At 46.5% G+C, this 25,918-nt stretch overlaps 2 protein-coding genes and 1 long non-coding RNA gene across 4 annotated transcripts in view; 2 read left to right on the top strand and 1 right to left on the bottom strand.

The window, feature by feature from the left end:
- ATP4A (ATPase H+/K+ transporting subunit alpha) overlaps nucleotides 1–15,396 on the bottom strand; it is an 82,781-nt gene extending 67,385 nt beyond the window's left edge. The window contains exons 1-2 of the mRNA XM_072967205.1: nucleotides 15,287–15,396; nucleotides 14,920–15,052 (exon numbers count right to left, since the gene is read on the bottom strand). The gene's annotated coding sequence lies outside the window, so the exon portion shown is untranslated. The remainder of the gene's footprint in view (nucleotides 1–14,919; nucleotides 15,053–15,286) is intronic.
- Nucleotides 2,588–4,168, top strand: LOC140698094 (uncharacterized). Of its 2 annotated transcripts, none has more exons than XR_012075544.1 (3): nucleotides 2,588–2,639; nucleotides 3,659–3,769; nucleotides 3,869–4,168. It is a non-coding gene; the product is annotated as an uncharacterized lncRNA (long non-coding RNA). The 2 variants fall into 2 exon arrangements; XR_012075543.1 differs by lacking the exon at nucleotides 2,588–2,639 and adding an exon at nucleotides 2,709–3,310.
- Nucleotides 15,397–15,441: 45 nt separating the features above from the next.
- On the top strand, nucleotides 15,442–25,189 carry HAUS5 (HAUS augmin like complex subunit 5). The gene is made up of 19 exons (XM_006217058.4): nucleotides 15,442–15,606; nucleotides 16,360–16,422; nucleotides 16,515–16,547; nucleotides 16,681–16,705; nucleotides 17,279–17,384; nucleotides 17,464–17,623; nucleotides 18,750–18,819; nucleotides 18,896–18,978; nucleotides 19,481–19,538; nucleotides 19,680–19,804; nucleotides 20,005–20,068; nucleotides 20,178–20,308; nucleotides 20,540–20,702; nucleotides 20,916–20,996; nucleotides 21,098–21,243; nucleotides 21,481–21,592; nucleotides 21,669–21,801; nucleotides 23,778–23,910; nucleotides 24,051–25,189. The coding sequence occupies exons 1-19, from the start codon at nucleotides 15,509–15,511 to the stop codon at nucleotides 24,166–24,168; spliced, it is 1,902 nt and encodes a 633-aa protein (XP_006217120.1). The 5' UTR covers nucleotides 15,442–15,508; the 3' UTR covers nucleotides 24,169–25,189.
- Nucleotides 25,190–25,918: the final 729 nt, after the last annotated feature.

The raw sequence follows: 25,918 nt of genomic DNA, 5'->3' as shown, positions 1-25,918 counted from the left end.
AAAGAGAAGAAAGAAGATATAAGAGTGGAAATCAATTAAATTGAAAAGGAAAAAATAGAGAAAATCAATTAAACCAAAAGCGGTTTCTTTGAAAAGATCAATAAGTTGATAAATCTCTTGTAAGGCTGACAAAATAAAGAAAGAAGAAGACACAAATGGCCAATGTCAGAATTGAAGGAGAAACTATCACTACAGACTCCCAAGACATTAAACGGAAAATAAAGGACTACTAGAAACAACTCTTCACATATAAATTCTGCACCTTTAGAGTAAATTGACCTGTTCTTCAAAAAGAAAAACTCAAAATGTATCAAGGACAAAGAGATTATTTGAATAATTTTTTACCTATTAAAGAAACAGATTTTGTAATAAAAACTTTCTGAAATAGACCAGACACAGATAGTTTCACTGGTAAATTATACCAAACAAATAACATCATTTCCACATAATCTTTGCCAGAAAATAGAAGAGAAGGGAGTATTTCCCAACTTATTGTTTGAGGCCAGCATTACCTTGACATTAACTGATAGTCAGATATCAACTGTGTACAGAACACTACAGACCAACATCTCTTATGAATATAGACAGAAATTTTCTCAATGAAATATTAGAAAACCAAAAACAGAAGTATCTAAGTAGAATACACCATCACCAACTGGGGCTTCTCCCAGGAAAGAGAAAAGGCGTTTTTCCTAAAATTTGCAACAAAAGCAAGACCAAGTCCAGTCTCACCAATCCTATTCCACATCAGACTGAAAGTTCTAATCAGCACAATAAGTCAGAAAAAGGAAGAAGAGACATACAGATTTTAAAGGAATAAATAAAATTACCCTTACTTGCAGTCAACATGATGGTCTATAAGGATAACCCCAAGGAATCTGCCAAAAAAAAAAAACCTCCTAGAATTAATAAAATGAGTTTAGCAAAATCATACGTTGCAATATCACCATGAAAATCTATTATATTTTCATATACCACCTGTGAACAATTAGAAAGCAATTTTTTAAAAATTAATACCATTTACAATAGCTCAGGAAAATTAAGTAGATGAGTATAAGTCAAAAATATTTCATGTACAAGCTGTGGGTTTAAACTACTGTTGTTCATAGAACACAAACTTGTGGTTGCCAAGGGGGCAATGGGTAGGAAGGGATAGACTGGGATTTCAAAATGTAGAATAGATAAACAAGATTATACTGTGTATATATACACAAAATGTTATGATAACTCACAGAGAAAAAAAATGTGACAATGAGTGTGTATATGTCCATGAATGACTGAAAAATTGTGCTGAACACTGGAATTTGACACAACATTGTAAAATTTATAAATCAATAAAAAATTTTAAAAAAAAGATTATACTGTATAGCACAGGGAAGTATATACAAGATCTTATGGTAGCTCACAGAGAAAAAAATGTGACAATGAATATGTATGTGTTCATGTATAACTCAAAAATTGTGCTCTACACTGGAATTTGACACAACATTGTAAAATGATTATAAATCAATTTTAAAAACTAAAAAAAAATAAACTACTGCTGTTGATGAAAGAAATAAAAGAAGACTTAACAGTGGGGAGGGGATAGCTCAATGGTAGAACCATGTATGAGGTCCTGGGTTCAATCCCCAGTATCTCTATTAACAACAACAACAACACAAAAAACACATTAAAAAAAAAAGATCTAATAAAGGGAGAGCCTTCCCATGGTTGTTAGTTGGAAGGCTCAACATCCTCTGAAACTGATATGAAATTCTAATGTAATTTCTATTAAAAGACCAACAAGGTTTGTACCTCTAGAAAAGCATAGTCAAAACAATCCTGAAGTAGAGGACTATGTTGGAATATTCCTGCTACCTAATTTTAAGAATCATTGTAAAGTTACATTAATAAGACAGTGTGGTGTTGCCAACAGACAGAGATACAGATCAAAAGAACAGAATAGTGCAGAAAGAGACTCATAAATATGGCCAATTTATTTTTAAATAAGTCCAAAGGCAATTTATTGAGAAAGACTATCTATTGACGTTAGACTAAGTGAAAATCTGTGTTCAAAAAAAAATTAATCTTGACTAAAACTTCACATTTTATACAAACATAAACTCAATATGGATCATAGCCCTAAATGTATAATGTAAATCTATCAACTTATTTAGAAGAAAATACAGGAGAAAATATTTCTGACACTGGGTTAGGCAGAGAGTTTTTAAACATGATACAAAAAGCACCTTCTTAAAAGAAAAAAATATGTATACTCTATCAGTATTAAAAAAAAATTTTGCTCTGCAAATGACAGAAAATGAAAAGATAACCAACCAAACATAATAATTGCAAATCACATATTTGACAAAGTACTTGTATCCGATGTATATAAAAATGACTCTCAAAACTAAACTGCAGTAAAAATAACTTCCAGAATTGATCAATCACCCGAGAGATTAGAAAGGACCTGCACTATATTAGACCAATCAGCAGCCAGGCTAGTATGGGCTTTCCCCTCCCCAACACGCAACATCCAACCAGCCAATAGGAGAAGAGACAGGGTAAGAGGCAGGGCCTGCGTGGTCTCCATGGCAATCCCTGGCGGGTTGGAGTGAAGGAGAGGGTCCATGTAGCCAGATCCAGATGCCCTAATGGGGGTGTTTGAGGGGGCAGGGAGGAAATTTGTGGGGGGATAGGGTGGGAGGGAGAGAGCTAGCATGGATTGAGGGGAATGAGAGGACAAAGAGTGTTTTGTAAGCGGAAGAGAGGGTGTTATAAGTAGAGAAATATTTAGCGGGAGCATGGGTCTAGAACAGGGAGGCTCTTAAGTGTACAGGCAGTTCACAGGGTCATGAAGCTGGTTTAAGAGGTGGAGAGAAGGTGTTAATGGGAGTCAGGGTAGGCCTTTATACGAGGACAGAGAAGAGGCAATGAGTGAACTTGGAGAGGACTTAGAATTTATAGTTGCTCAAAAAGGATCTTAGAGGAGCCAAGTGAGAGGTTGGGAGGGTGGGGTGAGGGGACAAGTTTATGGGTGAACAATACGGGTCATTGCAGAACCGTGAAAGATTCATAGATACAAAGTGAGGAATATTATAGATGGGACAAGGAGAGAGTCACTGAGGTCATGAGAAGTTTGTATAAGTTGAGAATTTTAAACGGGCACAATGAAGGTTTTATAGATGAAAAGTGAGAGTGTCGAGTGAGGGTAGGGGTTTATAGGGGCAAAGAGAAGGTTTCTTGGGGGACAATGAGGGTGTTAATGGGAACAAGTGTGACAGTGGGTCAGCTGAGGTACAAGGAGGCCAAGTGAGAGTCATCAGTGTCAGTAAGTGGGACAGTGGAAGGGGCCAAGTAAGACTTGCTGTAGGGATCCGCAAGGCAGTTATAGAAGACAGGGAGGAGGTTACAGAAGACCGGGAAAGGGTTACAGAGAAGGGACAGGGATTATAGGGCAAGGGGTGGAGTGGGGGCTGGGAGGATAGAGGACAGAGAGGTATTTAAGGAAACAGAGAGAAGTTAGAGGGAATGGGGTGGGAGGTAAAAGGAGTCAGTGAGAATTTTAAAGGGTGTCAGTGAAGACTTTATAGGAGAAAGAAGGTGAAAAGGGAAGAGGTCAGAGGGGAGGTTAGAGTCCAGAAGCCATACTGAGCCATAACCCACTTTCAACTCCCAGGCGTTTGAAATTTTGCCTACCAAGCCCCCCAAAGACCATATGTGCCTGTCGATTTTGGCCCTCATCCTGTGTTTCCCCATAGGCATTGTAGCAATGATCTTCTCTATCCAGGTGGGGGTCTCAGTCATGCTAATCTTTGCCTCCCCTCACCTTCCATCCTGGTCATAACGCTGAATCGAATCCTTCCTTGTATCCCTCCTATTCGTTTAGGTCCCCATCCTGTGTTCTTACAGTCCCATGGTTCATCCCCTGTACAATAACCTTTGTAAGCCCATGTATTCCTGTTCTACTTCTCGCCTCAAATCAGACAAGGCACAGCAACAAATGGAATGACCGAGCCATGGCAGCCGAGACCTCCTACCAAGTCTTCTACATTGCAGCCTTGGGGATTATTTTGGGAAGCGTCATCATACTCAGCCTCTTGATTTTCTGCATGATGGACTTATTTTCTCGGTAACCTCTTCTCCAGTTCATAAAAAAAAAATCAAATATATCCACCACTGTTACTTACCTTGGCTCTAAGTATCCATTTGGGCCAAATGAGACACCTGGCCCTCAATGTCTGGTGTGCCAAGTGTTGCCAACCTGAGGCAGCACCTTGAGATGGTTGATGGGAGAAGGAAGTGGTAGCTCAGGTATCACACTGGACCAGAGCTCAAGGCCAACCCTGGGACCCTGTTGAGATGTGGACCATGGGAGACAGGGTAGGGCACTGTTTCCCCCAGGACAGTCTCCCCTCTGCCCACATGCATGCATTTGTGCCATTGATTTATTTATGCCAACCAAGGGCCCTGACTGTGCTGCCTGACTCTGGGGACACAGTAGTCACCACTTAAGTACTACCCCTACCCACTCTGAACTTATAAACCAAAGTGAAAGACATATCACCAGACAGTGACAATAGAGTGGTCCAATCTCTAATAGGGGAAACCTAGGGAGGCGGGTTGTAAGAGGCCAGACCTAACCTGGGGTACTTGTGGTCTATCAGAAAACCAGGGAGTCAAGCAGCTGTCAGTGAACTAGTTGGAATTTGGAAATTCGATTGTAGAGAGTTTCTGTAGTAGGTATGGATTGCCTTCTCTCCTCTCCACCCACCAAGTTAGAGATTTATTCATCATCAAACAAAACAAACTTTCTGAGCACTTACAAAATACCAGGCACTGTACTAGGAACTAAAATTGCAACAGAACATAAATAAAATCCCTTTCTCTTTTTTTTGGAGAGGGGGGACGTGGGATTAGGTTTATTTATTTATTCATTTTTTAATGGATGTACTGGGAATTGAACCCAGGATCTCATGCATGCTAAGCACGCACTGAGCTATACCCTTCCCTCCCCACAAGATCCCCTTCTGATAGAGCTTACATCTAGTAAGCTCCCCCACATTCTAGTGGGGAAGAAAGCCATGAACAAATATATAAATAATTACAGGGAATGGTAAATGCTACAGAGAAAAATAAAACAGAGTAATAAGCTAAAGCAGTGCCAGTACTGGTCCACCACTACTAACGGTCTGCAATAAGGTAAGTACATAAATTGCCAGTAGGTATTTTGAAAACTTACAGCAATTTGACATTGTCATGACATCCAAGTATATGAAATAGGCTTGCCTTGAACAGGGTACAGACCAAAAGGATCAGTCCATGACAGATTGGAGAAATCAAACAACAGGTCCTACTCCACAGCCACAAATAGTTTGAGATGCACAAGGCTAGAGAGCAATGATGTGTAGAAAGTATATTCTTCAGGGTCATGCTAGCGGCTGTAACAAATAGACCCCACCATTTTAGTAGCTCACAACATAAAAGTTTTTTTTCTCACTCACAGAACTTGCCAATGTGGGCAAGGGATCTAGGCTCCTTCCGCTTGGGGATTACACCATCGCCTAAGGGCTTAGAATCCTTTGATGATGATGACAGTAGAAAACCCCCACATGTTTTTTAAAAGCCTTGGCCTGAAAATGAACCCTTGTACACTGTTGGTGGAATGTAAATTGGTGCAGTCACTATGAAAAACAGTATGGAGGCTCCTCAATAATTTAAAAATAGAACTACCAAATGAATCAGCAATCTCACTTCTGGGTGTGTATCTAAAGGAAATAAAATCGCTGTCTAAAAGAGATGTCTGAACTCCCGCATTCAATGCAGCTTTATTCATAACAGCCAAGATATGGAAACAACCTAAGTGTCCATCAACAGATTAAGAGATAAAAAGGATTTGGTATCTCTAAACAAAGGATTATTATTAAGCCATGGGAAAAACGAAATCCTGCCATTTGCAACAGTATGAATAGAATTTGATGGCATTATGCTAAGCGAAATGCAGCAGAGGATAAACAAATACTATATATCACTTATTTGTGGAATGTAAAAAAGCAAAACTCATAAGAACAGAAAGTAGAATGGTGGTTGCCAGGGACTGGGAGTAGGGGAAATAGGAACAGGCTGGTAAAAGGGTAAAAACTTTCAGTTACAAGATGAATAAGGTCTGAGGATATAGTGTATAACATGGTGATGATGATTAAAAACATTGTGTTGTAACACTTAAAATTTGCTAAGAGAGTAGATCTTACACATTCTCACCAAAACCGAAAAAAAAGTTAACTATGAGAAGTGATGTTATTTAACATGATTATGGTAATAACTTCACAATGATACATATATCAAATCACCATGTACATTTTAAATATATTACAATTTTTGTCAATTATACTTCAATAAAGCAGAGTAAAAAATTTTTCTTTAATCAAACTTTGTCCTTAAAGTACGAACTATCACTTTTGCTCCCAGTCCATTAGACAGAACTAGTCTCATGGCCTCAACTGGATGCAGGGGCCTCTGGGAAATGTAGGCCCAGACTGGGCAGCCAATAGACACCTTTCTAAAATGTTCTTTGAGCTGAGACACAGAAGCCAAAGTTGAGAGCTGCTCCAGGAACAGCAAGTGGAAAGGAAAAGCTGGAACGAGCTTGGCAATTCAAGGAGTGATAAGGAGGCCAATGTGGCAGTAAGTTAACGTCACACATCTTCCACTCTCCAAAATAGGTGGGGTTCTCTCCTCCTTGTAAGAATCCTTGTAGGTGTTTATGAAAGTCCCAAAGATGTCCCCATTTCCACCTCTCCTGAAGAGGAACCCAACACTGGTTCTTCACCTTCCATCTGATAAAGATCTGCTCACAGGAATATTTTGCAAACATACAGCCACCCACCTGTAGGACCTCCCAACCCCCTCCATGCCTGGCTTTGTGTTGGGTGATGCTGGGGACACAGCAGTCACCAAGACAGACCCCTTCACTGCCCTCAGAAAATCCACAGTCCAGTGGGGAAGGCAGAATCATCAACAGACAGGGCTGTGAGTTGTTCTTTCATTTATTCTTTCATTCAGCAAATTTGTATTGTGCATGTTTTTTTTGTGCCAGGCATTAGGGACACATTACTGAACAAAGGAGACGAAAAAATCCTACCTCATGGGTCTTACAATCTGGTGGGGTGTGAAAGATAATAAACATAGTAAGTAGTAAAATATTAAAGAGTGCTGTGGGAACAAATAAAGCAGAGTAAGGGTGATTGGAAATACTGGAGATGCGTGCGGGGCTGTAATTTTAAATAAGGAGGCAGGTAATGCCCCAGTGCAGATCTGACTTTTGAGCTAAGTCTTGCAGGACTTAAGTGAGGAAGCCAGGCAGACATCTAGGTGAAGAGAGGCCCAGGCAGACAGAACTGTGAGTTCAAAGGCCTGGAGGGAGGAGTATGTCTGATATTTCTAAGATACAGTAAGGGGGCCAGTGTAGCTGAAGTGAAGTGAGCAAGGCAGGGAATGATTAGAGATGAAATCAGGGAGGTAATGGAAGGTAACATGGAGGAGAGCTTACTTTCCTCCGAGTGACATGAACAGACTTTGAACAGAGGAGTGACATGAGCTGTCTTGGGTGTTACCTGGCTCTCTGTGACTCCAGAGGGGAGCAGACTGTGGGGGAAATGTGATGGCAGGGAGACTGCTGTGATAGTCCAGATGGGAGGTGATGGAATATCAGGCCAGACTTGGGGAAGTGAAAAAGGAAAAGCTTTGATGAACTTTAAAGGTGGAGTAAACAGGAATTGCTGGTGTATAATATGAGTGGGAGAGAAAAAGAGAGATTTTTGGCCTCAGGAGCTGGAAGGACAGAGCTGCCCTTGTCTGAGCTGGAGAAGGGGGTGAGAAGTAAGTCTGGGAGGTATAGTGTAGTGGTCATTAGAAGTGTGGGGAGTCATGTTCTGGCTCAGTGATTAGTTCAGCAGTGGGCATGTGACCCTTACTGAGACAATGAGACTTAAATGAATGGTTCATAGAGCTTATGGAAGCAGCCTACCTCTTCCATGTTAGCCTCTAAGCCCGCATCTTTCTCTCTAACCTCAGAGAGGCAGAGTAAGCCATTCCACAGCCACATGAAAGAGCCTGGGGCTGCCAGGATGGAGGAGGAGCCAAGGAAGAAGCAAGTACTAGGAAGCAGAGGAGCAGGAACCTGGGTCCTCAGTGATGTCACTGTCATCACTGTCATCACAGCCACTGAGCAGTCAACTGGGTGCCCATCATTGTTCAAGGAGCTTATGCATATCATTTCATTTAAACCCCATAACAACTCTGAAAAGTAGGAATTATTAGTATTGTCCCCAATTCATAAATAAGGAAAATGAGGCCAGAAAGACTGAGAGACTTGCCCAAGATCATCCAGCCTGTCCGTGGTGGAAGCAGAATTCAAAACTAGTCAGCCACATTGCAGAGCCTTTGCTTATCATAACTGCCTGCCAGTATTTGAGTTGCTGGATCACACCTTACCTAAATCAGGATGAAGTAGTATACATTTTAAAATCATGTGAACCAAGATATCTCTTGTTTGGGGTGGGGAGGCACTACTTTGAGTTGAGTTTTCAGACATTTGTCATTGAAAGGAGGCTTAGATGTGACAATCCAGAGGAGGTTATTCAACAAACCAGGGGGTCAGAGAAGGCTTCCCTAGAAGGGCACATCTAAGTTAAAAACCTAAAGGATGAGGGGAAAGGTGGCAGCACAGGAAGACCTCTGAGCCCACCTCCTCCCTTGGACACACCCAGTCTACACCTACATATGGAGAAATTCTTCCTGAAGAAGAATTTGCACATAGAGGGACCACATAAAAATGGAGAGGAAAGACAGAGACAGTGATATCCATGGAAACACACTCCCCTCAACATGATGACCTGCAGTAGGGAAGGATATCACTGAAGGGCCTGAGTGCAGACTCACCCATCCTGGGACACGAGGGGGAAAAACACAGCGGTTTAAAGGACACTGAGACTATATAGAAGGGAAATCTAATTACTAACCTTAGAGTATCTGTCCAATGGGTAGGGAACTGCTGGAACTCTCTCCAGCGTTGAAGGTGCCAGCAAGTACCATGTTTGATCCTCCCAGGACTCCGCTCCAGCCTGTGTGTGCTGCAGCTCCAGCCCCAGCTGCCCTGCCGAGACTACTGCAGCATGGTGCACCCCAAGATTGCCCCAGCTCGCACATGCTCCAGCTCCAGCTGCCCACCAGGAAGGCTTGGCACAACATGCTCCAGGGTTCCCTTCGGTCCATGCTAGCCTCCAGCTGTCTGCCAAGGACACCAGCACAGAGTGCCCAGGGACTAAGCCCAGCCCATGCCCACTTCTGCTCCAGCAGGCCTGCCAAAGCCTCCTGGCATAGGCAGTCTACACAGGGGATGCTCTCACACAAGGCCCCTCCTTCCAGATTGAGAGAGGTAGCTGGTTCACCTAATTCATAAAAACAAACACAGAAAGTAAAACAAAATGAGGAGACAAAGGAATAGGCTCTGAACAAAAGAATAAGAGAAAACCCCAGGAAAAAAAACCCTAACGGAATAGAGATAAGTAATTTACCTGATAAAGAGTTAAAAGCAATGGTCATAAAGATGCTTACAGAACTCAGGAGAAGAATGGATGAACTCAGTGAGAATGTCCAAAAGAGTTAGAAAATATAAGAAAGAACCAATCAGAGCTGAAAGATACAATAACTAAAATGAAAACTACACTAGAGGGAATCAACAACAGATTAATGATACAGGAGAACAGATAAGTGATCTGGAATATAGAATAGTGGAAATCACCCAATCAGAACAGCAAGAAGAAAAATGATTTTTTCAAACAAGGATGTTTGAAGGGACCTCTAGGACAGTATCAAACTTACTAACATTCATGTTATTTGGGTCCCAGGAAGTTAAGAGAGAGAGAAAGCTTATTTGAAGAAATAATAGTCAAAAATTATCTTAACCTGGGGAAGGGAAGAGACATCCAGGTCCAGGAATTACAGAGTCTCAAACAAGATCATCCCAAAGAAATCCACACCAAGACATTATAATTAAAATGGCAAAAGTTAAAAAAAAGAGAGAGATTCTTAAAGTAAGTAATAAAGTAAGTAAGTAAGAAAATTAATTAATTAATTAATTTTAAAAATCATATCAAATAATAAAATAAAATACCTAGGAATATACATAACCAAGGAGATGGAAGACTTATACTCTGAAAACTACAAAGCACTGATGAAGGAAACTGAAAATGATTCAAAGAAATAGAGAGATATTCTGTGCTCTTGGAGTGGAAGAATTAATAATATTAAAATGGCCATCCAACCCAAAACAATCTACAGATTTAATGCAATCCCTATCAAAATACCCATGACATTTTTCACAGAACTAGAACAAATAATCCTAAAACTTATATGGAACCACAAAATACCCCAAATTGCCAAATCAGTCCCGAGGAAAAAGAACAAAGCTGGCCATATAACCCTCCCAGACTTCAGACTATATTACAAAGCTACAATAATCAAAACAGTATGATATTGTCTCAAAAACAGACACATAGATCAATGGAACAGAATAAAGAGCTGAAAATAAACCCACATACCTATGGTCAATTAATCTACAACAAAGGAGGCAAGAATACACAAGGGGAAAAGACAGCCTCTTCAATAAATGGTGTTGAGAAAACTGAGCAGCTCCACACATAAAGGATGAAACTGGCCACTTTCTTATACCACATATAAAAATTAACTCAAAATAGATTAAAGACTTAAATGTAAGACCTGAAATCACAAAACTCCTCAAAGAAAACAAAGAGAGTATACTCCTGACATCAGTCTTAGCAATATTTTTTGATGTCTCCTCAGCCAAGGGAAGCAAAAGCAAAAATAAACAAATGAGACTACATCAAATTAAGAGGCTTTGCACAACAAAGGAAACCACCAACAAAAAAGGAAACCACCAACAAAACAAAAAGGCTGTCTGAACGAAAGGAAATATTTGCAAACAATATATCTAATAAGGATTTGATATCCAAAATATAGTAAGCACTCATACAACTTAGTATTAAAAAAAAAAACCTGATTGAAAAAATGGGCCAGTGACCTGAACAGGCATTTTCCCAAAGACATACAGATGTCCAACAAGCACATGAAAAGATCCTCAACATCACTAATCATTAGGGAAATGCAAATCAAAACCACAATGAGATATCACCTCACACCTGCCAGAATGGCTATCATAAAAAAGAAAACGAATAAAAAAGTGTTGACCAGGATGTGGAAAAAAGGGAACCCTTGTGCACTATTAGTGGGAATGTAAATTGACTCAGCTACTGTGGAAAACAGTGGAGATTCTTCAAATAATTAAAAACAGAACTACCGTACAATCCAGCAATTCCACTTCTGCATTTTTATCCAAAGAAAATGAAAACATGAATTCAAAAAGATACACATATTTCTATTTTCATTGCAGCACTATTTACAATAGCAAGATATGGAAACAACCAGGTGTCCATTGATAGATGAACAGATAAAGAAGACTAAGGAAATGTGATACACACACACACACACAAAAATTATATTACCCAGTATAAAAAAGAATGAATTCTTGCCATTTGTAGCAACATGGATGAAACTGCACGGTGTTATGCTAAGTTAAATAAGACAGACAGAGAAAAACAAATCCTGTATGATTTCATTTATATGTAGAATCTAAAGAACAAAACAAATGAACAAACAAAACAGAAACAGATTCGCAGTTAGAGAGAATAAAATGGTAGTCGCTAGTGGGAAGAGGGTGGGGGAACAGATGAAATAGGTGAAGCGGATTAAGAGATACAAACTTCCTGCTATAAAATAAGTAAGTCAAGGAGGTACAATGTACAGCATAGGGAATCTAGCCAATAATATTGTAACAACTTTGTATGGTGACAGGTAGTAACTGGAATTACTGTGATGATCATTTCATAATACATAAAAATATCACATCACTATGTTGTATACCTGAAACTAATATAACGGTGTGTGTTAACTATATTTCAATTTTAAATAAATCAATAAAGTGGGGGAGAAGACCAAAAACATGAGGAGGAGGTAGCCTTTGAAAGAAGGGTGATTGGTTTAGTCGGCACAGTAGGAATAAAAGCCCAGATGTGGGAGGTAGTCTTGACAGGTACTGTCCCAGTGAGAACACTGCTTTCCTCTCTGGAAAGATCTTAACCTAAGATAAGTGCCTTCCATTCAGCCCAATCATCATTCCACCAGCCCCTGGCTATGCTTCAGTCTTGTCATCCTCTGCCTGGGTTCCCTACCCTAGCCTCAGTCTCCTCATTGAAGAGGGTTGTATCAGGGTTCAATCAGGGGGCCTGAACCACTACGACAGATATGATAGGTAGATAGACAGACAGACAGGAATTTGACCTTATACGGTTGGTGGAGTCACTAAGCAGTCCCTAAGACTGTTGTCTTAGTGTCTGATGCTGGCATTCAAAATGCACAGGAATGGCAGTAAGGGAGGAAAGACAGATGGAAAGCAAGGGGGAAGCTAGGATGAGCTGGAACAAGCTTGCCCCTGGCTTTGCCGTTGTGAGCATGCACAGAAGCTGGTATCCTTCATCATGGAGCTAAACACACACCTGGCCCAGGAGTTGAAGAAGTTGAAGGAAGATCCAGGAGAAGGGGAAACAGTTGCTGGCTTGGCTGCTGCCCTATGTAAAGACAATGAACGAGCAGCCAGCCAGTGATAACCTGTGTGATCTACAAAATGGCAACTGCCTCACTTCTGCCCTCCAAATCTTCCCCAAGAGTCTCTTGGCCCATCCTAATTGGACGCATACAGAGAAGGTAATTCTAAAATATAGTTCATTCAGCCTAGTCAAGCCAACACATTACAAAGCCACCATACAGAGACTGGAGGAGAGTGGGGAGAAGATGGTTAGTGGTTGCTGGGGAGATGGTCACATGACCATCTTTGGGTATCATGTGGGGATGTGTTTAATAACCCCTGGGCGGCTTTTTTTAGAGTTGGAGGGAAACCGCTGGTAGTTATCTCTTACATGGCTTTAATTCGTCATCCAAAACATACAGAATGCTTTTATATTTATATGTAATTACTTAGCTGGAGTCAAGTGCATCTGACTAATTGTCATTAGGTTATGGTTATAGATATTATTAAACAATATTCCAGCTTTCAGCCAATAATTTTTTAAAATAGACTTTATTTTTTGTGAGCAGTTTTATGCTTAGGGAAAAATCACACAAAAAATTAAGTTCCTATATACATCCCCTCCCTCCACACACATTTTCCTCTATTATTACCATCTTGCAGGAGTATGGTACCTCTGTTACAATTGATGACCAACAGTGAAACATTATTCCTAACTAGAATCCATGCCCTACATTAGGGCTCACTCTGTGTTGTACAATTCTATGGCTTTTTACAAATGTATAGGAAGACATATCCACCATTACAGTATCATACAAAACAGTTTCACCCTTCTAAAAAAAACACCCTCTGTGTTTCACCGTTTCACCCTTTTCCCCAACCCACCATGACCCCTTGGCAAATACTCATCTTTTTTACTGCTTTCTATAGTTTTGCCTTTCCCACAATGCCATATAGTTGTAATAATACAGCATACGGCCTTTTCAAATTGTCTTCCAAAGCAGCCTTATCATTCTGCATTTCCACCAGCAATGAATGAGAGTTCCTGGTGCTTCACATCATCAACACCATTTGGTGTTGACATTGTTTTGGGTTGCAGACATTTTAAGAGGTGTGTGCGTTGAGGTATCCCACTGTTGTTTAATTTGCAACTCCCTAATGACCTATGATGTTGAACAACTCTTCATATGCTTATTTGCCATCTATGTATCTTCTTCGGTGAGACATCTATTTGTAATTTTCGTTCATTTTTAAGTTACATTGTTCTCTTATGGTTGAGTTTTAAAAGTTCTTTGTATGTTTTGTGTATAAGTCAATAATCAGGTAAGTGTTTTGCAAATATTTACTCCCAGTCTGTGACTTGTCTTTTCATTCCTTTAATAGCCAATACTATCTAATGCCCCTTGAAAGGCTCAGAGACAGACGGCAAACATGTTGTCTAACTGATTTTCTTATATAGCAGAACAAAGGTCAGAAGGGTGCAGAAGTTTAAGAGAAATGGAAACTGTCGAAATATCAGGATCGTGGAGTAGCAGCTGCTAATCTTTCTTCCGGGAAGCCCACCTGGGTTACAGCAGCCCCTGGCAACTTCTTCTGCATCTCAGCCCTTATGAAGCATCTGAAGCTGAACTCAGCTTCTCCCTGAAATCTACTGTCTCAGTAGTGACCTCATGGTCCCCTTGTCCCTGGTCCGGAGACTCAGCTGACCTTGGGATGTCCCCTTGGCTCCTCACACCCATAGAGTCCCACATTGTATCAGCATCTCCCCCAAAGCTGTCCCTTCTCTTACTTCCCCATTTCAAGGTCTATTCCACCTAATCCCCAGCCTAGAGCCCTGGATCTCACCCCAGATACCCTCAAGTCAATCAATCTCATGACCCATCCAACCTCGTCTCTGCTCCACAGCCCTACAGTGGTCCAGCACTGTCCTCACCCTTCTCCTCCCCTCATTCTGCTCCATCCCCCTCCCTAGGTTCCCTGCTTTTGTCTCACGCCATCACCTCCCCCCCCCCGAACCCCCCCCAACTATTTGTTTACTCAACAACTTAGGAGAGTCAGGCTCTGTACTGGACACTGAGGACAGAGTGGTGACCAGTGCAAGCATATTGAATTAAAGTTCCAATGTTGCCATTTCTCAGGGCCATGTCTGACGCTGAGTGGGCTGGGCTCTCCAGGACTCCAGCCCTAGTAACCAGTGCCTTCTGGGACACTCCACATATCTCACTCTCCGTGAGTCCCACAGTGACCCACCCCTACTGCATATGTTCTACCATCCCTACCTGGTGATGCGTCTATGTCCCCACTGAACTGTGAGCTCCGAAGTAGGGAGACTGGGGCTGTCTCAGCCACCGGGGTGTCCCCAGCACAGAGTCAGCTCACGAATGTTACGGAACGGTAAGGCCGAACGAATATCTAGAAGAAAGCACGCCAGGAAGATATTAGGGTCACGTCACCTGCCCTCTATCCCTCACTCAGACCTGAGACACCCTGTGTCTTAAACCAAAGAGCAGCAAATTTGGCATCTCCTCGCCCGATTCTCAGCCTCCTAGGATGAATGCCCCATTTTGCCTAGAAAATTAAAGGAGTTATTAGGGACCTTTTGCCTCTTAGGGAACAGCTAATAGTAGGAAAGAGAACGGGCCCCACCGTTTCTCCACGCCCCTTTCATCCTGGCTAAATGGGACCGATCCCCGCCGGAGGCGTGATAGCTAGAGGTTGGCTCTGAGACCTTGCAGAGCCGGAAAAATCCCCGCCTGCCTGGCGGCGGGTTGCGTCACTTCCGGCGCACTCGTGACATCAGAGGCGGAGGCCACACTTGAAGAGGGGGCGGGAGGCGCCGGCGGCGGCGGCTGCGGCGGCGGCGCTGTCATGGAGTTAGCGCAGGAAGCGCGGGAACTGAGTTCCTGGGCGGCCAAAGAGATGGAGGCGCCTGTGGCGGCCCGGGCCTCGGAGTCGACGCTGCGCAGGTGAGGGCCGCTCTGGGAGTGAGGGCTCCCCACCCTGGAGATAGTCTCCGGGAGTGAGAACCACATCTTCATCGAAGACGCGCTTTCCTCCCCCTCCTCCTCTATCCCAGGGAAAATAATCGTTGAGGGCGCTCCTGCCCCTCGAGTGGTACATTCAGGCAGAGGATCCTGAATTGAGTGAGGACGTCCTGACCCTGACCCCCACACTCCCACCCTCACCCTGTGAGGCCACCTAGAGTGAGGTCCCTGACACCAGTGGGGATCCTCCATGAGTTAATAATGAAGTCCCCTTCATTATTATTCATGTGAAAATTGGATCTCCAGGATAAGGCTGTCCCTGCAGCACTTCACCACCCACCCCAGCCCAGCCAGCGAGGACACTTTGGAGTCAGCAAAGACCACTCCATTGTGGAGATTGAATCTGTAGGAGTGATGACTCACATCTGGTAATGAGAGAGCACTTCCTGACAGTATAGCCCTCACCTCCACCTCTAGAGGTGACTGAAGATAACCCTCTACCAAGGAGAAAGGGAGCACCCCACCAGGGATTGAGAATACCCCTACACCCAATGAGAAACTCACTATTCCCCAGGAGGGAATATCTTACCCCTGGAAGTATGGACTCACCCTCCTCCCAGAGGTGAGAATTCCCTAGTAAAGACCATACCCCCCACCCCACCCCACCCCTCTGTGAATGAGGATCCTCCACCCTGTGTGATGTCCCAAGCATACCCTTATATGCTGTTCCCACAGGCTGTGTCTGGGCCAAGGGGCCGACATCTGGGCCTACGTCTTGCGGCATGTACACAACCAGAGGTTAGCCTGGCTGCATGAGGGAAGCTGTGGCAGGGGAGGGGACCCAAGCAAGTCCCACAGTAACTGCCCTTCCTCCTCCCTCTCCACTATAGGAATGTCAAGAAGATCCGGGGAAACCTACTCTGGTAATTGGTCCTCAAAGCTATCCCCTCCTGTCTGACCCAGTCCCATCCAGCCATGTCCCCGCCCACAACCTCACACCTCCTGTCTCCCCCTGGAAGTCCCTGTCATCCTCTAACTCTCACCTTATTTCCTCAGGTATGGCCACCAGGACAGTCCAGAGGTGAGAAGCATGCAGCGCAAGATATTATTTCATCCAAAAAGAGGATCTGTAGACCTGCTCTGGGCCCAGCCTTGTACTGGGTGATGCTAGGGCCACTGTGTCACAAGACAGCCCTGATCCCTGCACTCATGGGGCTTACCGTCCAGGGGGAGAAGGCATGAGCTGGGGGTTGGGGGACACGGATATGAGGCATCAAAGCTGGTGAGGGAGATGGGAGAAGAGACTGGTTTGGGAGAGATACTGAGGCCAGTATGGGACCTAGTGTGTGCATGGTGCCCAGGTGACATCTAGGGGGAGGCTTCCTGGAGACCTCAGGACTCACAGGTGTGGAGCTCAGTGGGGAGGTGAGGACAATAAATAGATTGAGGGGTGAGGCAATCCCAGGAGGAAGAGGAGGACAAGATAGTACCCTTGTGCTATTCTGGGCCCAGAGTTTCAAGCACAGAAACTGCTTAGGAAAAACCTTCTGCCACCCACCTGGGCAGATGAGAGCCTGGTGCTCCACAAAGGGCAGTCAGGCCAGGCCGAGCCCCAGCCAGACCATGCATCTGACCCTGTACCTGATTCCACCAGGCCCGTCGGAAGTTGGAGCTGGAAGCTGCTGTTGCCCGCCTGCGGGCAGAGATCCTGGAGTTAGACCAGAGCCTGGAGCTGATGGAGCGAGAGACTGAGGCTCAGGGTGACCCATGGGGCTGGACAGATGGGCAGCAGAATAGGGTTAGGGAAGGTACTGATGGCCACCTCTGTTCCTCTCACAGACATGGCCATGGAACAGGCCCTACAGAGCATGCAAGACACCCAGCGTCGTGCTCTCCTCCTCCGGGCTCAAGCTGGGGCCATGCGAAGACAGCAGCGGGGGCTCCAAGTTCCCATGCAGCGACTGCAGAATCAGCTCAAGCGCTTGCAGGATATAGAGAGGTGGGCCTCGGGTGCCCAGGGACCAGCCCTCACCAGGCTGGGCAGACACTTTCTTAGAGGTCCCAGTGCTCTACCCTGACCCCTTCTTGGGTTCCAGAATTCTGAGTGCCACTCCTTAGGATTTAATGTCTGTGAGGCCAGGAAGTTTTGTCATCTCAGCCCCCTGTATTTCCAGGGCCTAGAACTGTGCCAACTATATACTTGGAATACCAGTGCTGGGGGGAAGACAGTAAACAAGGGATAGTCCTGCCCTCATGGAGCTCATGCTCTGATGCAATGGAGACAGACGGTAAACTAGGAAGCAGGCAAACCTATAATCGCAGGTGGAGATAAGTGCTGTAAAGAAAAAGTGATATGGTAGAAAGGGAGAGCGAGGTGCTACTCCAGGTAGGATGGCCAGAGAAGGCCTCTCTGAGGAGGGAACATTTGAGTTGTGGGAGGAATTTCCAAGCAGAGAGACAGTGAGAGCAGAGCCCTGAGCTTGGCCTGTGGGAAGAACAGCTGGGAGGCCAGTTCAGCTTAAGTTTCGTTGGCAAGAGGGAGAGCATGAGGAGGTAAGGTTGGAGAGGTGGACAGAGCACCAGGGAGGCATTGGAACTCTACCCTGAGACTGAGTTCCTGCCCTGACTCGGCCACTTAACAGCAGTGTGACCCTGGGCAAAGTATTTAACTTCTTTGTGCCTCAGTTTCTAAGGTCTGTAGAATGGGGATAATATTAATACCTATCCCTTAGGGTAGATTTGATAATTAAGTGAGTTAAATCATGCAGTCTGCTTAGAAGAGTTCCTAATACCCACTGTCATTCTGAGTGTGATGGGAACACACCACATTGTTTTTGAGAGTTTTGGGCAAAACAGTGACGTGATTTTGATTTTCTGAGGTTTTAACAGGATCATTGACTACTGGATGGGAACAGACTGCAGGGGCTAAGAGCAGGGAGACCCAAGAGGAAGTTAATGCAGCCATCCAACCAGGAGATGACAGTGGCGGAATTTGGGTTGGCCTCGGAGGTCCAGGCTTAGTGATCCCTGTGACTAGCTTTGCTGGCAGCAAGAGGGGACACAGGCATTGTTCTGCCAGTTGTCTCTTCCCAGGACCCCAGCCCTAACTGCACTCATCTCTCCAGGAAGGCCAAAGTGGATGTACACTTTGGACCCTTGACGTCAGCAGCCCTGGGCCTGGAGCCTGTGGTCCTGGTAAGAGTCCTGGGCTAGGAGGGAAGGCGTGGAGGCTCTGGGGTTAGGTAACCATCATGCCACATCTTCTTCCCAGGGGGATGTCCGAACAGCCTGCAGCCTCCGGACCCAGTTCCTGCAGAACCTCCTGATTTCCCAGGCCAAGGCAGGCAGCATTCCGTGAGTGTCCCTCAGCCCCCAGAGACCCTGCAAAGGACCTGGGCTTTGAGAGGAGTTACTTGTTATAGACACTGAATCTCTGGGCTATGTCAGCCCCAGGCCCTGCCCCAACAGGTCTCCCAGCCTGGGAAAAGGGGGAAACAGACCATTATAGACAGTGACAATCCAGGTGGTTACAGCTGTCAGTGGTGGGGAGGCCTGAGAGGCGCTGGGTACCCAGAGGAGTTGCCTCCCCGAGCTAAGGAGGCAGGGAGGATGGGTTCTCTGGTGAGGAAGGTTAAAGGTTTAGAGGGTGTTACAGCTAAACAGCCCATGTGAAAGGACCCAAGGCTAACAAGTTGATATTAAGTGGGGAACTCAAGTCTAGTAGGCATAGAGGATCTGGTTTCTCATCCTTGAAATGGGGACAGTGACAGCCCCTACCTTATGGGGTAGTGGTGATCATTAGAAGGTGAATTGATGTGTCTTGTAATATTCTCTGTCCCCTTCCTCAACTCCACAGAATCCCTCGAGATGACCACTTTGGAACTTCCTACCAGCAGTGGCTTAGCTCAGTAGAGGTGAGGGGGGCTCTCAAGAATGGCCACACCCTCTGCCCGGTAGTCAAACCTCAGGGTGCCAGGACCAAACCCCTTCTCCATGGAGTCCCAGCTCGCAGTCCCACCTCCATCCTGCCCTGACTTCACCTCTCCCCCAACCAGACACTGCTGACAAACCACCCCCCGGGCCATGTCCTGGCTGCCTTGGAGCACCTGGCTGCGGAGCGAGAGGCAGAGATCCGGTCCCTGTGCAGTCTGGATGGGCTTCAAGATACAGAGACAGCCAGGTGTGGAATGGGAGCTCCCATAGTCAGAGCAGGGCCAGTGGCTGGGTCAGTTGGGACAGGTCAGGATCAGGCAGGGTGACCTGATGGGGGTGGAACTGAAACCCAGTAACCAATCTGGCAAGTAGGCTGACATTGGCTACCCACAAGGGCCCAGGCAAGGGGACAGGGTTCCTCCTCTGAAGCTCTGTCCCTGTTCCCAGGTCCCAGGCACCAGACCAGTCAGACTCCAGCCAGGCCCTGCCATCCATGGTGCATCTCATCCAGGTGACCCCCCCAGGACCCTTCCCAAGACTCCATCCTCTTCTCAACCCAAGACCCACTCAATCCCCTCACCCAGGGACCATGCCTATCCTAACTTTGTGCCTCACTCCAGGAGGGCTGGCAGTCTGTGGGTGTGCTGGTCACCCAGCGGGGCCCTCTTCTGAAGGAGCATCAGATCCTGACCCGGCGCCTCCGGGGCCTGATGGAGGAGATGGAGAGATGTACCTTGGAATCCAGCGAGAGGTGAGGGGTCTCCATGGGCAGAGGCCTCTGGGCCATCTCTCTCCCAGTGGTGCTGGGATACTAGACTTTTTCCTGCCCCTGCAACTCCTGTTTCTGCCTCCCTGCTTGCTCTCCTGGTTTGTCTCCCTCTGTTTATGACTCCTTGTGCATCCTTGCAGATCTGGTCTCCCTTCTCTACAGTGAGTCTTAGTCACCTTCCTTCTCCTTTACTCTTTTCTACTTGTGCCCCAGGCAGGCATTGGTACTGGGGCTCCGGGGCTGTGCCTTGTGGGCAGAGCTGAAGGCCCTGCGTGCCTTGAGCCAGGAGCTGGAGGAGGCTGCGGGGCGGCGGCAGCTTCTGCTCCAGGAGCTACAAGCCAAACAGCAACGGATCCTGCACTGGCGCCAGCTGGTGGTGAGAGTCGGAACTCCAGGAGAGGTGGCAGGGCCCAGGGAGGGCCAGAGTGAGGCTGGGAGCCTTAAGATCCAGAACTGGGCCTCCTGGTGAGGAGAGGGGGCCAGTGAAACTCCCAGGAGGAAGCAGGGCCTGTGCAAAGAGGGGAGCAGTGCCAGAGGCTGGGCGGTGAGAGGAGAAGCAGCCCATCTCCCTGGCCTTCTGGTTGCCTAGGAGGAAACACAGGAACAGGTCCGCCTGCTCATCAAGAGTAACTCAGCCAGCAAGATGCGCCTGTGCCGGAGCCCCGGGGAGGTGAGAGGGGAGTTGGGGTCAGGTCTGGGTAGGGCCGGGTCTCCTAGGGAGGGGGCCGAGTGGCCTTACACTGCCATTCCCACTCCTCTCCTTCCCCACAGGTGCTGGCTTTGGTTCAGCGAAAAGTAGTCCCCACATCTGAGGCGGTGGCACCCCAGAGCCGGGAGCTGCTTCGGTGTCTGGAGGAGGAAGCCCAGCATCTGCCCCATCTTGTGCTGGGGACCCTGCTGCGGCACAGCCCCGGAGGGTGAGACCGGGCAGCCACCATCTCCCTTCCCATGGATGACTTCACTCCCTGGGCCTATGCCAAAAAACACAATCCCAGCACCCCCAGGCTGCCGGACCTCCCCCTCAGGACCTCACCCTCTGGAAGCCTAGTCCTCAGAAGTCCCTGGGCCTCCTGAGCTCACCTCTCAGCCCCCAGACCTTCTGAAACCCAAGCCTCCCCCTTAGCGCCCCACCCAACCTGGACTTTCCCCCTCAGGTTGCAGCCCCTGCCTACCATCCTCCCATCCATCCACCAGCTGCATCCTGCTTGCCCAAAGGGCTCCAGCCTCATAGTGCTGAGCCACAAGCTGGGGCTGCCTACAGGGAAGGTGAGTGCCTGTCCCCTCAGCCCTGTCTTCCCACCCCAACCCCGCCTCAGGTGACTGTCCTTCTACCTTCCTCCAGGCTCCAGAACTGCTCCTCCCAAAGGCTGCCTCTCTTCGCCAGGATCTTCTGTTTCTCCAGGATCAGCAGAGTCTCCGGTGCTGGTATCTGCTCCACATGAAGACCAGCCTGCCACCAGGACCATCCACCCAGGGTAGGCCTGCCCTGCTTCCTCATCTAGCATCCCAGCCCCTTCCCAGGACCATCAGCCTCTGGAAGAAATCACAAACACCCATGGCTTCCACAGTGCCTACTGTGTGCTTTGAGCATGCTCACAAGTTTCATCCGCACAGCAGCCCGTTTACAGAGGAGGGAGCTGGGAAGCAGAGGGCTTGGTAACTGCCCAGAAGGCAGAGCTAGGATTTGGATCCAGGCTGTCTAACATGGGTCTGTGCTCCTAACCACTAGGCGGCACTGTCCATCAAATTGCCAAGCACTCATCCATCATCAGATAGCATAGTTGAGTAGTTAAAAGCTGGGCTGTGAAATTAAACTATGGGGATTTTCTTCTCAGCCCCACCTCTTCCTTGCTGTAGGATCTCTCTGTGCCTCAGTTTCCTCCTTGGTGGAGTAAGCATAATCATAGTACCTTACAGAGTTGCTGCAAAGCCTCAGGTAACCCAAACAGGGCATCGAGCCTGGCTGCAGTCAACGCTGCATGTCTCTGGTGTGATTACAACACTGTTACCTGCACATGTGCAGCTTCTTCCAGTCCTTACCTTGAGGGAAGAGAATATGAGACCCCAGTTTACAGAGAGGAAACTGAAACTCAGAAAGGGCATTTATTCCTGGATTCATGCAACAAGCACTCGGTGGACATGTGCCAAGTGCTGGCCCTGAGAGCTCAGTGGGAGGAGAGGTGAGAGCTGTCCAGCCCCAGGGGTGTCCCAGTGAAAGAAGTAAAGAGCAAAGAACCAAAGGAGAAATAGATGGAAGAGGTGCCTTAGTGAGAAATCAATCAGGGTACCATCAACAAAGCAGGAAGAGACCATTTTCGGGCCTTTGAGTTTTGGGCTCCCTGCAGCCACCCCTGTCCAGTGGGCAGGGAGCAGTGTGAAGGAACAGCAAAAACAGCCTAAGACAACATGGCATAGCGTCGTCCCACCCCAAGGGCATCTTGGACTTTTAACACATCTGTCCCAGAACTTAGTTCCCTCTAATCCAAAAAGCAATTCTTTTTCTCACTCCTGTTTTCCTTTCCTCAATAAATGACCCCACTGTCCTCATGTAGATGCTGAAGCCAGAAACCCAGGAGACGTCCTTAATTCTTCCCAGTCCCCCACCTACAGCCTGTCAGCAGGCCCTATGGATCCAATCTCCCAAGTGCCCAGTCTGTCCCCTGCCCCACTGGCCTATGGTTCAGATAATTCCACCTAACCCTAGGAGTGCCTGAAAAAAGGGCAAGTGTCATGCCTGAGGTTGCAAGGCCAGGAAGGCATCCAGGCCCAAGGGTCTGACCACACTGCTGATCTGCACTTACTCTGAGCTGGGAACATTCTGGGTCCATGGAGAGGGACCCAACCAGTCACAGCGCCCAGGGGAAAACACCGCTGGAGTGAAGGGCTGCAGTGGTCTGAGGAGGAAGCCTGGGGGTGAGGGGTGCTGGGAAGGGCGTCCAGGAGGAAAGACGGTGTCTCAAGTGAGCCCTGGGGAATAGGTGAGGTTTTGCTCAGGAGTAGTGAGCAGAGGCCACATAATGCACCCCTTAAGTACTACGCTGAGAGCTTGGGCTCTGTCTTGGGGCACTGGGGAGCCTTAGAGAGTTCAAGCAGGAGAAGGAAAGGATTAGGTTTAGGCTGAGATCGCTCTGCCTGCTATGTGAAGGGTGGACCAGTGGGAGGCCGAGGTTTGGAGCCTAGGAAGGAGACTGGGGGAAGAGTAGGGAAGCAGTGAGGACGCTGAGGGATGGGCCATGGAGATTGATGGGCTATCAGGGGGAGGCAGAAAGCCAAACAGAATGAGGCCTAGGGCATGGTGAGCTTGCACCTGATAAGAGGACAGGGAAGGAGGAAGAGGTTTGGGAGAGATGCTGAGATCGAGACTAGATGACTAGAACTTGGTGACCCATTGGCTGCGAAGCACCAAGGAGCCAGGAGACTCAGTGCTGTTTCTCGGGTTTTTAACCTGCAGAGCTCCTGCAGATCCGGGCATCCCAGGAGAAGGAGCAGAAGGAGAACCTGGGGCAGACTCTGAAGCGGCTGGAGAACTTGCTGAAACAAGCGCTGGAGCGAATCCCCGAGCTGCAGGGCGTTGTTGGGGACTGGTGAGGGGGAGATGCTGAGGTGGGGGCGGAACTGGGCAGAGCAAGCAGAACTCAGACCACGGTGGTGGCGGGGGCAGGCTGAGGACAAGCAGGCGTGGTGTTGACGGGAGGCCAGTCTCTTACACCATCCCCTTCTCCAGGTGGGAGCAGCCGGGACAAGCAGCCCTCTCCGGGGAGCTCTGCCAAGGCCTGTCCCTGCCCCAGTGGCGGCTGCGCTGGGTCCAGGCCCAAGGCGCCCTGCAGCAGCTGTGCAGGTGAAGAGATGGCTCAAAAAGAAGTCAAGAGCTTCACATTTGTTCACGCCAACACTTCACTTACCCTAGCAAGACCTTTGGAAGAAAGCATCTCCTGGATGCATCAGCCCATTGTCTCTACCCACACCTGCTGTCCCCCTCCACAGACTGTTCTGTTGTTCCTCTCAACTGCCTTGCCCCTGTCCTGGCATCCCACCAAAGCCAAGACAATGGACTACTGTGGGCCCCACCCTACCTGGAACTCTCCGCATCACTTTTACCCTCAGCAAAAAGTAATCGAGCACCTGCTCTAAACACTAAGGATCCAGTACTGGAAAAAAAAAAAAATGGCCAGAAGTCCCAGCCTTCAGGGGAATTGTTCTAGGACTTGAAAACAGACTGCTGGCAAGATAAGTAAGCAAAATATCTAGTATGTGGAAGATAACTGCTATGGAGGAAAAGCAGTTATAGAGGTGTGATTTTAAATCAAGGGCTACACAGCAAAGGTTACACTCTGTAAAGGAAGTGAGAAGGAAACAGTGGGTATCTGAGGAAGGCTTGCAGAGTTGGGGAGCTACAGCACATGCAAAGACCCTGAGGTCAAATGTGCTGGTGTGAGGGCTGAGGAAGCAGTGTAGCTGGTGGAAGAGGGGGAGGGTTTAAGAGATGAGGTCGTCTTCTGGTTTTTATAGTTTCTTTTTTACATTTAAATCTCTGAGCCATTTGAAACTTATCCAAATGAATTCAGTTTTGTCTCATTTTAAATATATCTCAACAGCACTTATGAAAATTCTCATTCAGAGCAGTGATGCCTCTGAAAGAAAGGTGGGTGGCAGAGATCAACCAAGGAAGAGACAAACTTTCTAGAGCCGAAAATGTACACTGAAGATAGTGGGGTTTACACAGGTGTACAGGCTTGTCAGAACACATCCTGCTGTACTCATTAGATCTGTGCATTTCAGTGTGAATTCTCTTCAATTTGTTAAGTAAAACTTTGCCTACCTAAACTTTGTAAAGTAAAATTTGAGATACCACCTTTTCATACACTAAGTTTCCATGGTTACTTGGGTGTATGTGGGTTCTCTCCGAACCTTTGTCTGCCTGATTCTCCTGCGCCATCCCCACGGTGTTTTAATTATAAAGGCTGTGTAATATGTCTTCATACCTGAAATGGCTGATTGCCATCTTGCTCTCATTTTTCAGTGTTTCCCTATCTCTTCCTGCTATTTTTTTCTCCCAAATGAAATGAACTTTACATCCAACTTACCTGGTTCCAGAATGAATACAAACATGGATGGGAGTTTTACTGGGGTTGCAGTTAGTTTCCAGATTAGGGATATTTGACATCTTTGTGATCTTATACCTTGTTTTCCACCTCCCTTCTGGTAACTCCGCTCTTGGCCTCCGGGCACCCTGACTCTCCCATTCTCCTCCTGTCCCTGGCTACTCTTCACATTTGCCTTACTGTGCACCACCTTAGTGTTCCCTCTCCTCCTCCCTCTCTTCATCTCAGCTCCCAGCCTCCACCTCCCTGTTGAACATGAGGGTCCTTACCCCCTATCCTTGCTTAATTTTTCTCCATAGCACATATTCTAACATACAATATTTTATTGTATCTTTTATTGTCCTCTTCAAACAGAATGTAAGCTCCATGAAGGTGAATTCCTCTATAAATTAGAAATTAAACAAATTTTCCTAAATGTGATTCAAAATCCAGATGCAATAATGGGAAATACTAACAAAAACATAAAAGTAAATTTTTGCATGGTTTAAAA

Source organism: Vicugna pacos, chromosome 9 (genome assembly GCF_048564905.1).
Source record: "Vicugna pacos chromosome 9, VicPac4, whole genome shotgun sequence".
NCBI classification, from domain to species: Eukaryota; Metazoa; Chordata; class Mammalia; order Artiodactyla; family Camelidae; genus Vicugna; species Vicugna pacos.
This window is presented reverse-complemented; position numbering and strand designations above follow the sequence as displayed.